This window comes from Kogia breviceps, chromosome 8, assembly GCF_026419965.1.
Source record: "Kogia breviceps isolate mKogBre1 chromosome 8, mKogBre1 haplotype 1, whole genome shotgun sequence".
NCBI classification, from domain to species: Eukaryota; Metazoa; Chordata; class Mammalia; order Artiodactyla; family Physeteridae; genus Kogia; species Kogia breviceps.
The window spans coordinates 3,685,934-3,699,506 of NC_081317.1; the positions used below are offsets into that span (position 1 = coordinate 3,685,934).

At 56.0% G+C, this 13,573-nt stretch overlaps 1 protein-coding gene and 2 long non-coding RNA genes across 3 annotated transcripts in view; 1 reads left to right on the forward strand and 2 right to left on the reverse strand.

Annotated features, from left to right (window-relative positions):
* Positions 1-291: 291 nt before the first annotated feature.
* LOC136794697 (uncharacterized) lies at positions 292-2,777 on the reverse strand. The gene is made up of 2 exons (XR_010841809.1): positions 2,608-2,777; positions 292-1,511 (listed from the first exon to the last, which is right to left on the reverse strand). It is a non-coding gene; the product is annotated as an uncharacterized lncRNA (long non-coding RNA).
* Positions 2,778-3,416: 639 nt separating this feature from the next.
* AK8 (adenylate kinase 8) overlaps positions 3,417-13,573 on the forward strand; it is a 135,624-nt gene continuing 125,467 nt past the window's right edge. The window contains exons 1-3 of the mRNA XM_059071460.2: positions 3,417-3,584; positions 6,235-6,319; positions 12,919-12,968. Coding sequence (XP_058927443.1) covers positions 3,444-3,584; positions 6,235-6,319; positions 12,919-12,968 — 276 coding nt within the window. The 5' untranslated portion in view covers positions 3,417-3,443. The remainder of the gene's footprint in view (positions 3,585-6,234; positions 6,320-12,918; positions 12,969-13,573) is intronic.
* Positions 4,837-9,923, reverse strand: LOC136794698 (uncharacterized). Its single transcript, XR_010841810.1, has 3 exons — positions 9,788-9,923; positions 7,409-9,263; positions 4,837-7,021 (listed from the first exon to the last, which is right to left on the reverse strand). It is a non-coding gene; the product is annotated as an uncharacterized lncRNA (long non-coding RNA).

A 13,573-nucleotide genomic window follows, 5' to 3' on the forward strand; every position in this document is an offset into this window, starting at 1 on the left:
GTGGTTAAGAATGCAGGGGACGCGGGTTCGAGCCCTGGTCCGGGAAGATCCCACATGCCGCGGAGCAACTGAGCCCGTGCGCCACAACTACTGAGCCTACGCTCTAGAGCCCATGAACCACAACGACTGAGCCCACGTGCCACAACTACTGAGCCCACGCGCCTAGAACCCATGCTCTGCCACAAGAGAAGCCACTGCGATGAGAAGCCCGCGCACCGCCACGAACAGTAGCCCCCGCTCGCCGCAACTAGAGAAAGCCCGCGCGCAACAATGAAGACCCAACGCAGACAAAAATAAATAAATACATAAATTTATAGAAAAGAAAAGAAGGCCGGCTTTGGAGAGGAGGAGGGCAGGTGGGGAGCCTAGGCAGAGGGCGGGAAAGGGAATGTCGTGAGCAGGCGCAGGGGCGGTGGGCGGGGCGAGGCTGAGGGCCACTGTCAGGCGGAGCTGGGAGAGCGAACACGGAAGCTTCCAGCCAAGGAGGTGCAGGCACTCCAGGCGTTCATGCATTCGTTCATTCATTTATGCTGCAGTGCCTACCAGGTGCCAGACACCTGCAGGGGGCTGGGCTGGATACACAGCATTGAACAAAACAGACAAGACTCCCCACCCTGGAGGGACTTCAAGAATGGGAGGCAGACAGTGAGGATAAGTGAAGTGAACGGTAGTTTAGAGAAGGAGAAAAGCACGCAGGGAAGCCAGATGGGAATGGCCAGAAGGGCTACACAGTCTGCAAGAGGGGCATTTGCAGGAGGTGGGTGGGTGCAGGGCAGGGCGAACTGGAGCCGAGATTCAGCCTTCAACGAGATCCCAGATGGCTCGGCCCAATCGTCCTAATAACAGCCGGTTTGATGAGGCTCTAGGTACACCCTGGACAGGCATCACCTCAGATCCTTGCTACAGCCCTTTCGGCGGGGTACCACGATCACCCCCACATGACAGATGACAGAGCTGAGGTCAGGCAGCTAGGATGGGAGCAAACCGGCTTCCCCACTCAGTTCTGCCCGACTGTATTTAGCCTGGGATCTTAACTTGGATACCTCCCTTCCTTCCTCCACCCCCCAGCCCCCAGTGATGGTCCGTGGAGAGAAACACGCCAGATACCAGATTGACTGTGGCTGGCGGGGGGTGGGTGGGGAGTGGATACCAAGGGCCTGCACTACCTAGACCCTTGGGCCTCGTTTCCGCTCGAGTGAGACTGTTCCCTGTTCCCCAGCCCAGAGCAACGAGGACTAGTATTCAGGGGGCTGCCCTGTGTGCCCAGCTCCCTGCCACCCTCCTGGAACTGCCAAGTTCTCTAGGGATACAGCCCTACCTTGACTGGTGGCCCCAAGGGCCCCTGAGAGCAAAACCGACTTGGTTCTTGATCCTATGGACTTGTGACGTGCGCACCAGGAGTATTGTGAGAGGAGCTGTGATAAGCTATCCAAAGTGATCGTCCCTTGAACAAGAGTCACTGCAGCCGGATTAGTCTGGATGAAAGGCGCAGGGTGCAGGCACTTCTTGACCTGGGGGAGGAGGAAGGAAAAAATGATTACCAGATAGGTTTTAGGCTTTAATTGATTTGTATTTTTTCAGGCTGCTAAAGAAGATTAAATCGTGGTATGAAAAGCGCCTAGGGCTTAAAATAAATGAGGAGGAAGGCAAGTCATTTCTGAAATGTCCAGGAAGCAAACTGAACCTCTCCATTGCAAATTGCAGGCTTGGTGGTTGTGTTCTTTGTTCAGGGTGAGGCAGCTTCCTTTTCTTCCCCAGCCGTCTTTGCAGTTGAATTTGACAAGCCTACCAAAGTGTGTACGTGCTTTGAGAAGGCAGTTCTGAGGGGGAGCGAGCTTCTTCCCCTTGGAGGGCATGTCTCCGGCTGGTAGCTGCTGGAAAAGGCTTTGGCTAGGAGTCAGGACGCCTAGTTCCAGCCTGGCCCTACCTTTAACAAGTGACCTTGGCCTAGAATTTCCCCTTTTCCAGCCCTCAGTTTATCCATCTGTAAAATGAGGGAGTTTGGATTAGAGGCTTTTCAAGGGCTCTTCTGATTCTAATGCTCCATGATCAACAGCTGATGAGGAAAGAGGTCCAGAAAAGGGAAATGGCTCAGCTAACAAATTTTTACCGTTCTGAGCCTCCAACTTCTCACCCGTAAAATGGGAATGAAGGTACCTATTTCTCAGGGTTGGTGCAAAGATTAAACGAGATATATTATTAATAGTAGCCCCTATGCATTGTTCACTTACTACACACCAGTTACTGTCTAATACTTCTGACATAGTAGTTCACGGAAACCTTCCATAATCCCCACTTAATAAGGGAGGAAAGTGAGGCACAGGGCAGGCTTGCACAGTAAGGGAGGAGTCAGGATTTGAACTCTGGGCAATCTGTATTGACTATGCCATACTCCCTCTCCATAATGTTCACATTACGGTAGCTCCTCCTAAGAATAGCAACGGACAAGAGCTAGAGCTTCCAATTCAGTACCGCGTCAGATACCAGGCTGCCCACCGGGGATTAACAGATTGGCAGACCTCCTTCCCCCCTCCGCGTCCCACCCCAACTCTCTCTCTCAGGGCAGCGGCAGCAGCGGCGGCCCCCTACATTCTCCACCCGCCTCACCCTCCAGTTTCCAAATCCAGGGCTTGGGTGGGCCCTCCCGGTGGGCCTTCCCCGGGCCTGCTTTAACCTTGCTTGTCCTAGAGCGGCCTTCACTCACAGAGCGCCCTGAAGCTGGAGTGTCTCCGTGGGTGTCTGGGGCCCCGGAAGTGGGGGAGGCCCTTCCCAGGGCTTGGGAGAAGGGGTGGGTGGGGAGATCTGAGGTGAGAAGGGGCGGGGCCGCGGGCTTGATTGTTACCGCCGGTGCCATAGCAATCGGTTCACGGAGCAGCCCCGCCCCGCCCCGGGAGCAAGTGGCGGGGTCTCGGGGGCTCAGATGATGCAAGCTGGACTGAGGGTTTCCGATGGGACCCTCGACCCTCCCGCCCCTCCTTTTTCAAGCACCCTGCCCCACATCTACTCAGCGTCTTCATTTTAAAGATGGGGAAACTGAGGCCCAGAGAGCAGAGCCGGGGTGGCTCAAGGAGCTCCTGACGCCTGGGCCAGGGCGCGTTGACGGAACCAGAAGCAGGATCCGCCTCCCGCCCTCTCGGGGGCCAACGTGCCCTCGGGGTGTAGTGGGGTTTCTCAGCACGGGGGGGGGGCCCTATCAGGGGACATCTCTGACCCCAGAAGGCCACAGCTGGAGGAGAGTTGAGGTGCCCCGCTGGGGGCACGCAGAGACACGCGGACGAGGCCAGGGCAGGGAAGCAGTTGCCCCAGGCGGCTGAGCGCGCCGGCGGAGGAGCGGGGGCCCAGGCCACGCGCCAGCCTCGCCGGTGGGCGGGCGCGACGCGTGCTGATGACGCGACGGCGCGGCACCCTGGGCGACGGCGGTCGCCAGGGAGCGGCGCGCGCTGATGACGCGCGGCCCTAGCGACGGCGGTCACCAGGGAGCGGACGCGTTGCACGGCGTTATGGACGCGACCACCGCCCCGCACCGCATCCCCCCGGAAATGCCCCAGTATGGGGAGGCGAACCACGTCTTCGAGTTGATGCAGGTGACCCGGGCAGCCCTGCCCTGTTGCGACACCAGGCGGTGGCCGGGGAACGTCTTGCTGCGGTCCGGCTGCGCGCCGGCGACGCCGCATCAGGGAGGGGTCACGTTTGTTACCCACGAGGACGCCCAAATTGGGTTGTTCGACTCCTGTGCCATCGTATCCCAAGGGACCGCTCGAGTAAAAGATGCTCCCTGGAAGGAAGAAAGGGAGCAGGCCATGCTGGCCATGATTTGGTCCCGGCCCCGCCCCAGTCACGTCCATGATCTGGAAGAGGTCCCTTCCTTTTCTCAGTTCCCCCATCTGTGAGACGCCAGGTTGCAAGAGGTGGTTTCCAAGGGGCTCATCTGGTGCTGACAGTTCCCAGGCCTTCTGCAGTGTTGGTTTCTGAGCTGGGGAGTGTCTGCGTTGAAGGTGGCCCTCTCCGTCCTCTGAGAGGGCCACCTCCTGGGACAGCAGCCCTGTGGTTTGGACAGCATCATTTCCTACCTGGCCCTTCGTCCTCAGGGCCAAGAGTTCAGGACACCACCCAAGCCCTCAACCTGAGTTCCTGACCTGACCGACCTACTCCCTGTGTGACCTTAGGCAAAGCCGTGCCCCTGCATGTGCTCCAGGTTTCCCTTCTGCATCTCGTGGAAGTAAAGGCTTTCAGGAGCTAGACTGGAGGAACTGTCAGCCACTCCGAGGTTCGGGGTGGTGGTGGTGCGGGGCCAAAGGGAAGCTGGAGCATTTGTCTGCTCCTCCGGTTATACCCCGTCCCCAGAGGCACCTCCTTAGTGATGCCAGTGGCCATTTGAGCCTCTGACAGCTCTGAGAGAAGAACTCAGACTAAGAAACCTGAGTCTCCATCCCTCCAGCAAACATAGGCTTCCTTTGGAAAGTGTTAACTGATAGAGGGCACACGAGAGATTTCTAACACTGAGTGGCCAATCTAAGTAAAGAAGATGGCTAGCTGAGTCCTAAGTCACTGGGTGGTGGGCAGGATGGGGCAACTCCTGGGAGCACCGTGCTCCGCTCTAGAGAATCTGGTGTATCTCATAGCAATTGTTGGAAGGAGCAGCCTGAGGAAGCTTTTGGTCCAGTATTTCCAGTCCTTAGTCATTTGTGTGCTTCCTCCATGGTTTTTACCATTTCCATTTTCTGGTTTTTTTTTTTTTTTTTTTTGCTGTGCAGCGAGGCTGTGGGATCTTAGTTCCCTGACCAGGGATTGAACCTGGGCCCCAGCAGTGAAAGCACTGAGTCCTAACCACTGGACTGCCAGAGAATTCCCAGTGTTTTTATTTTAAAAGAATTTTAGACCCACAGGAAGTTACAAAAATAGTACAGAGTTCTGGTGTACCCTTGATCCAGCTTCCCCTAGTAGTAACATCTAAGGTAGCTGTAGTACATTGTCAAAATCAGGAAATTGACATTGGTACAATACTATTAACTAGACTACAGACCTTATTTGGATTTCATCCATTTTTACCAGCACTCATTTTTTGAGTATGAGTCTATGAAATATTATCACAGGTATAGATTCATATAACCCACACCATATTTCCACTTTAACTTAATCATTTCTTTAAATCAACCCACTTAAAAAAATTAACTTATTTCACCTCATCCTAAGTAATATCCTTGAAATCGTAGGTTTGACATACTGCTTTTTCTAATACACATTAGATATGCAACTGTGTACGAGTGAAATTTAAAATATTCATCTGAGAACCATCTAAAATCATCTCACCAGTGATATATGACTAGGGATCTTGTCCAACTGTGCCTTTTAATGGGCAGGTAACCTGAGACCTAGAGAAGGGAAGGGTGTTGATGGTGAGAAGCGGAGTGGGGCTAGGACTTCTCATGGTTCATGCTGTTTTTACTGCCCTGCTCTCCCTCTGCGCCCAAAGGGCTACAGGCCCTCCCTGCTTGTCCCTAGGGCATAAGGCTGCTCCTTAGTGCACCAGCCCGGCTGCTGTCAGCCACCCGGTTAATTTCTGAGCCTTTTGTTCTGGAACCGTGGAAGCTGCTTTCCCTTAGAATTAAACAGCCAGACAATCTCAGGATTCTATTTAGATATCTGTCCCACTCTGGAGGGACACAGGTAGCAGCGATGGCCACGTCCCCCAGGAGACCTCCGCGTGGGGCACCTACTGGGACTGTGCCGGACACTGAGACAAGGGGGAGGCGATAAAGGGGAAGCACGGGGGCGGCAGGAACAGATGACAGGATTGACCCAGTGAGTGTCATCGGGAAGGTATGTTTCCATTGAGGCGTGAGGAAAAGTGTTCCAAGCTGAAGGGACAGCATTTGCTAGGGCTCTGAGGAGTGAACGGGTGCAGCGCGGGAGAGAAACCGAGAGAAGGCTGGTCTGGGAGCCACCAAGGAAGTGGGGGGCGAGGGCCCCGAGACTGCCTGCTCTGAGTCAGGGGCGCCATCCCTCCAGCTCCGCCTCCGACCAGGTGCCTCCCCAGCAAAGCCCCCACGGCCCCTCCCTCACGCCTCTGCTCACAGGGACCCAAACAGATGCCAGCTAGGATGGGGGGCAGGGGAGGGATCAGGCCCCGTAACTGGTATCCACTGCGATACCAGGGTGCTGGGCCACCTGAGCCTGGGGCCTTGGGTGCTCGTGCAGGTGTTAACCACCTGGGTGTCTGCCCTGTGCCCACAGAACATGCTGGAGCAGCTTCTGATCCACCAGCCCAAGGACCCCATCCCGTTCATGATTGACCATTTGCAACGGGACAACGATTACGGTGAGTAATGGAGCGGGCTCCTCCCCACTCTCCAGCTGTCTCCCTCCCCTCCTCCGCCTGGGAGCCTCTGGGAACCACTCGGTCCTCCCTGTGTCTAAAGGGAGGTCAGAACAGGGTGGGGAAAGGTTTCGCCAACTTGGGGAGGTGGTTAATTGAACAATGCCTTAATTTCTTTTGGCGCACGCAACTCATACAAATTCTCCTGCCAAGCGATTAAAATGAAAACCTCAGAATGGCCCGCGGAATTCATTATTAATGCCTCGGCACGCCCCAGCTGATGTCGCCTGTTGGGTTTAAGCTCTGTGACCACTCCACTTGTCGGGTGTGAATGTGGTTTCCGGTCTACCCAGACGGGCAACACTCGGGTTTTCCTGATGGTCTCATTGTCGGCGCCCCTTAATGAGTTCCAGAGCTCCCTAAACCTCGCCCGAGCGAGCGCCGGCCCACCAGACCCAAGGCCGGCGCCCGGGACGGGGAGGAGGGAGAGGAGGCGCTCCGTCCCACGGCCGGTCGATTTGCCAAGTGGAGGATCGTTGCCGTCCCGTGTGAGCCGTCAGCGAGGCCAGTGTCTCGGAGCTTTGATGTTTCTTTCACTGGATCATTAGCCGCTTTGAAGGAGCTACCAGCGCACCAGTGAAGTGAGGGCTTGGTGCAGCCGAGAGGGATGGAGGCCTGAGATGCCCCGTGGTGGGGTTCAGAGGCCTAAGATGAGAGAGGATGCTAAGTAGTTTAAAAAAGAAATGCGGAGAGAGGAGACTCCAAGCCTGCAGGTTGCCAGGGACACCTGGCCTCTCCCGCGTGGCCTGGGCAGGGTCAGGGCATCGGGGTGAGGGGCCGTTTCAGAGACCTAAGCAGGGTGGTTCAGTGTGGTGCGGAGAGCCCCAGGAGTGCCATTTTCTGAGTCTCCAGGGAGGCATATTCGAGAACGGACTCTGAGTGTGAGCGCGTGTGCCCCAGGCAGAGACCGAGGGGGGGCTGGGGGGAGCGGTGACCGAGGCGGCGGGGGGGGGGGTCCAGTCCACCCCGCGGAGAGTCTTCTAAGGGGCCTCCGTTCCCTGGTGCTCTGGTCGGGGCGGGGGGGAGGCTCACCTGCTCGGTGGGGTGAGAGGCCCCCTTGCTTCCTGGTGGTCCTGCTCCAGACCCCAGCTGGCTGCCCGGGCCTCACCAAGTGGCCTCCGTTGGCCGGAGGAAGACGTTTCTGCAGCCCCCTGCTCCCCGGCTGTTCGCGGGGCCCGGTGTTGCTAAGTCCTGTTACTCGAGGGCTGCTGTGAGCACTTCTGCCCGTGCTCCCCTCTCGTGCTGCCCCCGCCCGGTCGATACAGCCAACCAAAGTCAAAAGACGTAAAAGTCGAAGGCCAGATAAAGGTAAAGTAACAGGGAAGTAAACTCAAAGTGAAGAGTGAAGCAAAAGCAGGGAAGTGTCCCTTCCCGCCCTCCCCCCGACCAGGGGGCCTCCAGCACACCTGTGCTCACATCTCCTAGTTACGTGCGACGAAATGGCGAGAGATCGTTGCTCTCTCTCGGCCTCAGTTTCCTCCTCTGTAAAACGGGCATGTCTGGTAACAGAGATGGAGGCGGCAAAGCTCCGGCCTCATCCGTGGTGACTGGTCAGTGACACGGTGGGAAGGGACGGCAAGGCCCCGGCGCTCCCACCAGGCTTCAGGTGGTGCCATGCAAGTGTCCACTTGTGAAAAGCTGAATGAGGTTTTTCTAAACGAAAACCATACTTGATAGTAATATAACCCTTTGAACCCTAAGCTGGGTTGTGGTGGCACTTGCTACTTACGGTTTGAAAAATGCCGTTGAGGGGCGTGTGTGCCACGCTGTGTGTCCTACCACAGACCTCAAGGCTTCGTTAGTCTCCCCGCTAGAAATCCAAGAGCCTGAAATTTGAGGCACGGTCCGTCTTTATGCTTTAATCTTGCTCCTCCGTGTGCAGAAATGATTTTCAGTGTCAAACTATCCACTTGACCAGAATTTTTAAGTTCATATGTCATCTGATGCAGTGCAGCCGGCCTCGGCGGGATAGTCCTCTCGGGCGCTGGCCTTACAGCCACCTGTAAGAGCCTCTGCTCCTCTCGCCTTTCCTACCTCCTTCCATCCTCCTCAGCGCCCCTTTCCACTGGTTCCCAGGCCTCCTTTCCAAGGCTGCCCTCCACGGAGCCCCTCCTCCTTTCTCTACATACACCTGCTCTGTTGCTGTCCGGTAGGGGTGGAGAATTCAGACCCTCCCCGTTCAGCTGGAGCTGGGGGCCGGCCTCCTGGCTGTCCTCCCCCATGGCTGGAGTCCAGGCTTTTGGTCCAGATGCTCTCTCAGGGAGTCGAGTCGTTGGATCCCAGTAACCACTGTTTTGAGGGGTTGATTTGTTCCCAGAGCCCTCTATCCCCACTCCCAGGCCTTGGGCCGGCGGCTCTGAGGGATGCTGGCACATCTTTGCCCTTTGGCTCAAGTCCCAACCACTTAAATGAAGAGAGGGGCATCTCTGGGTTTCCCTCCCGTGCCCAGGCCTCCACCTACAAGTGAAGAAAAACGTGGGAGAAGGGGGGCGGGGAGGAGGAGGAGGAGGGGAGAAGACCATGCTTCCGGGATCTCTCTAGGAGAGGGGGAAGGTGAAAAGAGTTTCACTGAACCCTGGTGGTTCTAGAAGAGGACAGGAGGCCTGGAGAGGTCCCCTGATGTCCAGCGAGCACTTCTGCAGCCCTGGGCTAGTGGGTCAGTCGGTCCTGCCTTCTCCCGGCCATGCAGTGGCCCGTGGTAACTGCAGCCGGACGCTCAACCTCTGCCTCCTGGATGTGGGTGTTGGGTGGGTAGGGGTCCGCTGTGACGCACCGTGGCGTGGCCAATGGCTAGTGTAGAGGGACAGAAGGCTGTGGACTCTGGGCGGTGAGCGTGCACGTGAGGGAACGAGGGGAGCCGCCGGCACAGGGGCTGGCAGCCCCTTCGCTGCGAGAAAACCAGATTTAGTACAAAGTGAGCATTTACAGTAGCCCTGGGCAATATGAAAGCAGGCGATGGTGTATATAATGGTATGTTTCGTTTTTTATCAAACGTTTGTCCAAGAAAGCTGTGTATTAGAGCTCCAATACCTAAGGGTTTTCTTGTGAATTTTAAATCATGCTCCTAGTTAAACCTCAAAAGGCTCTGTGGATGGAAAGGTTTTTTGATTTCCTTTGAAGTGGTTTGAAGAAGTTGATTACTCCTGGCAGTTGAGCAGCCTTTTATGGCTCTGTTTATAAATAATTACTCGTGAGCAGGCCTGGAGTTTCAAGGTGTTAGATTTGAAGAAACTGAAATTAATCACATAAATGTGTGCGAGAAATTAGGTGGGGAGAAAGGCCGTGGATGTTCCCCTTTTAAAGTATTTTCATAGATGTGTACAATTTGGGTGCCACTTACAGAGCCAGGAAGGGGAGGGCTTCCCCAGCAGCCGTGGAGCCTCATAACTTTGTCAAAATGAACGTGCAAACCTGGGAGTCAGCTCGGTCCCGAAATGCTCGTGTCGAGGCGCAGCCAGTCCCTTCTTCTCGGTCCCTCAGGCCCTGAGCCTTGTTGCGTCTGGCCCGAGTTCTAGGGAGCTTCAGCGGAGGCCTGGGGTTAGAGCCCTGCAGAGGCAGCAGGGCGTCGGGCACCTGAGCCAGACCCCCATCATCCCCCGCGCGCCGCCCCACCGCCCTTTCTTCCTCTGGCTTCGGCAGGCAGGCGTCCTCCCCACGGTCCGAGCGAGCTCCGCCCTGGACCTCCCTCCCTGTCGCCCTGATGCTGCCCCTCCCCCTCCCCCCGCCCCCCGCCGCCCTGGACCTCCCTCCCTGCCGCCCTGATGCTGCCCCATCCCCCGCGAGCCTTCCGTGGCGTCCCAGCTCTGATCTCGCCCGACCAAGTGTTCCCAAAGCCAGCTCGTTTCCAGGCCCATCCCATAAGCAGTGTTTTCCACCCGCTGTGGCTTGCAGGGCCCCCGGCAGGCCTTGCCCCAGGTTACAAGGCCAGAGCAGAGAATGCGCCGTGAAGCCCCGCCCCGGCTCCCAGCCCCGCAGCCGCCGAAAGTGCCTTGCCTGCCCTGGGCCTGTGCCCTGAGCTTCTCCGCTCAGTGGAGCCCCGCCTCTGGGCACGGTCCGGGAGGAGCTCTCCCTGGCGGCCCTGCAGAGCAGGCTGCAGTGTCAGGTGCTTAGTGCCCCAGTGATGCTCCACCCACACCCCTTGGTGGCCTCACGTGGGGCATTGTTCCTGGTAGGTGGCCCCGGGGCCTGCCTCCCGCCTGGGCAGGATTCTCTGAGCCACGCTGGCCTTTGAATAAACCCCCCCTCTACCCGACTCGGCCTCATCTGCTTGCTGCAGCTTGCAGCCGAGAATGCCAACTGGCACGAGACGCCTTTGTAAGGAGGTCGTGATGGTGGAGACAGAGGTAACCAAACACTCAGTGGCCACAGACAGCGGGGCAGCCGAGGAGGAGGCCACCAAAGTCCTGCTGCGTGTGTGGCTCCTTTTGCAACTCCAGCTGCGGGAAAGGAGGATGAGGCTTGGTTGCGGCCCCCTGGGGACCCTCTCAGCTGCTCAGCAGGGGGACAGAACTCACCAAGGCTGCAGCAGCCCCTTAATCAGGAGCAGGCTGAGAATCTCAGAAGAGGAAACCAGTGGGGCTGGGGGGGTTGAGGTGAGGAGGACGTTCCTGACGGGGAGGTGACGGGTGACAAGGTAGGAACATGGGAAGAACATGGTCAGGAAGAACGAGGAAGTCCAAGATCAAGGGAGGGGATCGCTCAGGGCTCCTGGGCGGACTTCCGGACCCCCAGCTAGGCGAGGCTGTTAGGATGCCCAGGACACATCCCAGCCTCCTGTTGAGGTCAGGCCCCTCAACAAGGGTCCAAGGGGTCTTAAAGGAACACAGAGCCCCTAGACCAGAAGGACACTGGCAGCTGAGTCCACCCTACTGAGGAGGCCCGGAGGCTCCCTTGCCGCGCGTGACTTGGAGAGAAAGGCTATGTGCAGGGGTTTTTGCTGAGCTGGAAGCTGGCCGCGCCCCCTGGCAGCAGCCCAGGTGCTGTCCTGACCAGGGCCTTCCTGTCCCACATCCCTGACTCACATCACCAGCCCCAGGAAAGGCTTTGGGCTTCCGAGAAGCAAGTTGCTTACGTCGCACAACAGTGGGGCCGGTGGCCCAGATTTAGAAACATGGACAGCGACGGTGTTTGCGCTAAGGCCACGTCAGCTGGAGGCACACAGACCTCGAGCAGCAGCAGAAAGCTGTGGCGTGTGTCCGACATCATTCGTGGGCTCGAGGAGAGGCAGTTCCCTCGCGGAGCCGGGGCAGAGGCCGGCCCTCCCTCTCAGGTCTGGTCTAACGCGATCACGTCGCTGACCCGGTGGGGGCCTCAGGCCACCTTGCTTTTCTCGGCAGCATTCAGCCCAGTGCGAGCTTGGAGGAGGCGCTCGAAGAGTATCTGTGGAGTGTGAGTCGGTGAATTACCCTGAACTAGCCCTCTGCGCTTCCCCTGACAATGAGAAGGTGCTGTGAATCGGGGCACACGTCTGTTTAAACCCAAGCAGCCTGGCTGGGTGTAGGTCTGCTGACGATCGTGAACTCGGGGGCCAGACCCTCTAGTCCCTTCTCTGTGTCCACTCCCAAACCAGGAGGTCCTGCACCCGGGCGAGGCTCCCTCTCGGAGGCCTGGCAGGAGCGGGCCCCGTGGTTGCTATGCACACCTGTTCATCCTTCCCCGTGGGCTGGGGCCAGGCTGACAGGCAGAGGCAGAGGCCTGGTTCCCCAACCTGGGTGCCGCGCCCCTCGCTTCCCACGGCTGGGGGAGGGGTGACATAATCAAGGTGGCACTCAGGGAGGAACCGGCGTGGGTTCACCTGTCCAGATACTACATTCCGTTTCCTTTGTTTTGACCCAAGCACACACCTTCCAGCACGTTTCTTAAGATGCTGGGTTTTTTTTGTTTTTGTTTTTCTTTTCCAATGGCCAGTACCTGCTCGCTAGCCTGGTAGTGTCTTCGGGAATTCTGCAGGGTCGGGAGCCTTCCAGAGCCAGGAGTATCACACCGAAGCCAGTGGTTTCCATCTTCGTAGAAATGCCCGCATTTGAAAACAAAGGCTTTTCTATCTGGGGTTTTATAAATCTGGCCCATACACTCCAGGCTTTTCCCCATGATTTCTCTCTGTAAAATGATGGGGAATGCAATTTGCTAAATAAAAAGGCATAGATTAAAAAAAAAAAACACCCCACCTTTGAAGGTCGATTTACATAAAATACAGCTTTATTTGAGAGCGTGTCCCTGAGACAAAGTCCCTGTTTAAAATGCTTTATGGTGTTTGAAATCCCAATTGTTCTTGATATTTATTGGTTTGGCAAACAAGTTACCGTGTCCACATGCCCTTGGAGACGGAAAAATAAACCATCTCAGTGATCACTTACCTCTCTAAACACAGAGAGGACGTTCTGTGGGGGGAGCATCTCGGAGCCACTGGGTTACAAACGACCGCGTCACTCCCAGAAAATGAAATCTGGGGAGGAAAGAAATACACACACCCAGAGCTCTGCAGACGCGGGAGGTTGCTTTGTCATATTGAATGGTGACACTCAAATCTCTTTATTCCACAGTGCCGAAGATTGTAATATTAGGTCCACCCGCCTCGGGGAAAACAACTATAGTAAGTGTACCATATGAAGTGTTGTAATACGGTGGTATCTCATCTGTCCTGCAGAGACGCAATGAGACTGCACCCCTGCGAATTTTCAACATCACTGAGCTTTTCTTCATCTTTTCTCTCTCCTGCTTCCTAACTTATTTTCTCATGACAAGAGGCAGTATGTGTTTGTAGTAGAAAACCTAGAAAATACAAAAAAACAAAAGTAGAGTTCCCCAACCATCCAGAGATAAGCATTCTTTGAATGTGTGGGATATTCCTTCCAGGGTTTTCTCATGGCTACATGGCCACCATCATGGCAAACCCTTTGTTCCATCCTTACGATACATTTCTAGAAGGGGAAGTGCTGGGTCAAATGGCACACACGTTGCAAAGACTTTTGGTGTGGAATCTTCAGATTCACTCATAACATTTTAATTATGAAATGTTTTAACCAGTCAGAAAAGCAAAGAAACTACACCAGAGATACTCATGTATCCCACTCCCGGATTTTACAGGAACTTATCATTTTGTCATATTTGCTTTGACGACTTCCTCTCCATTTCAAAGACAGTAGAACTTTAAAGATACGGCACATACCTCACCCCACTTCCCTCACTCCTTTTTGT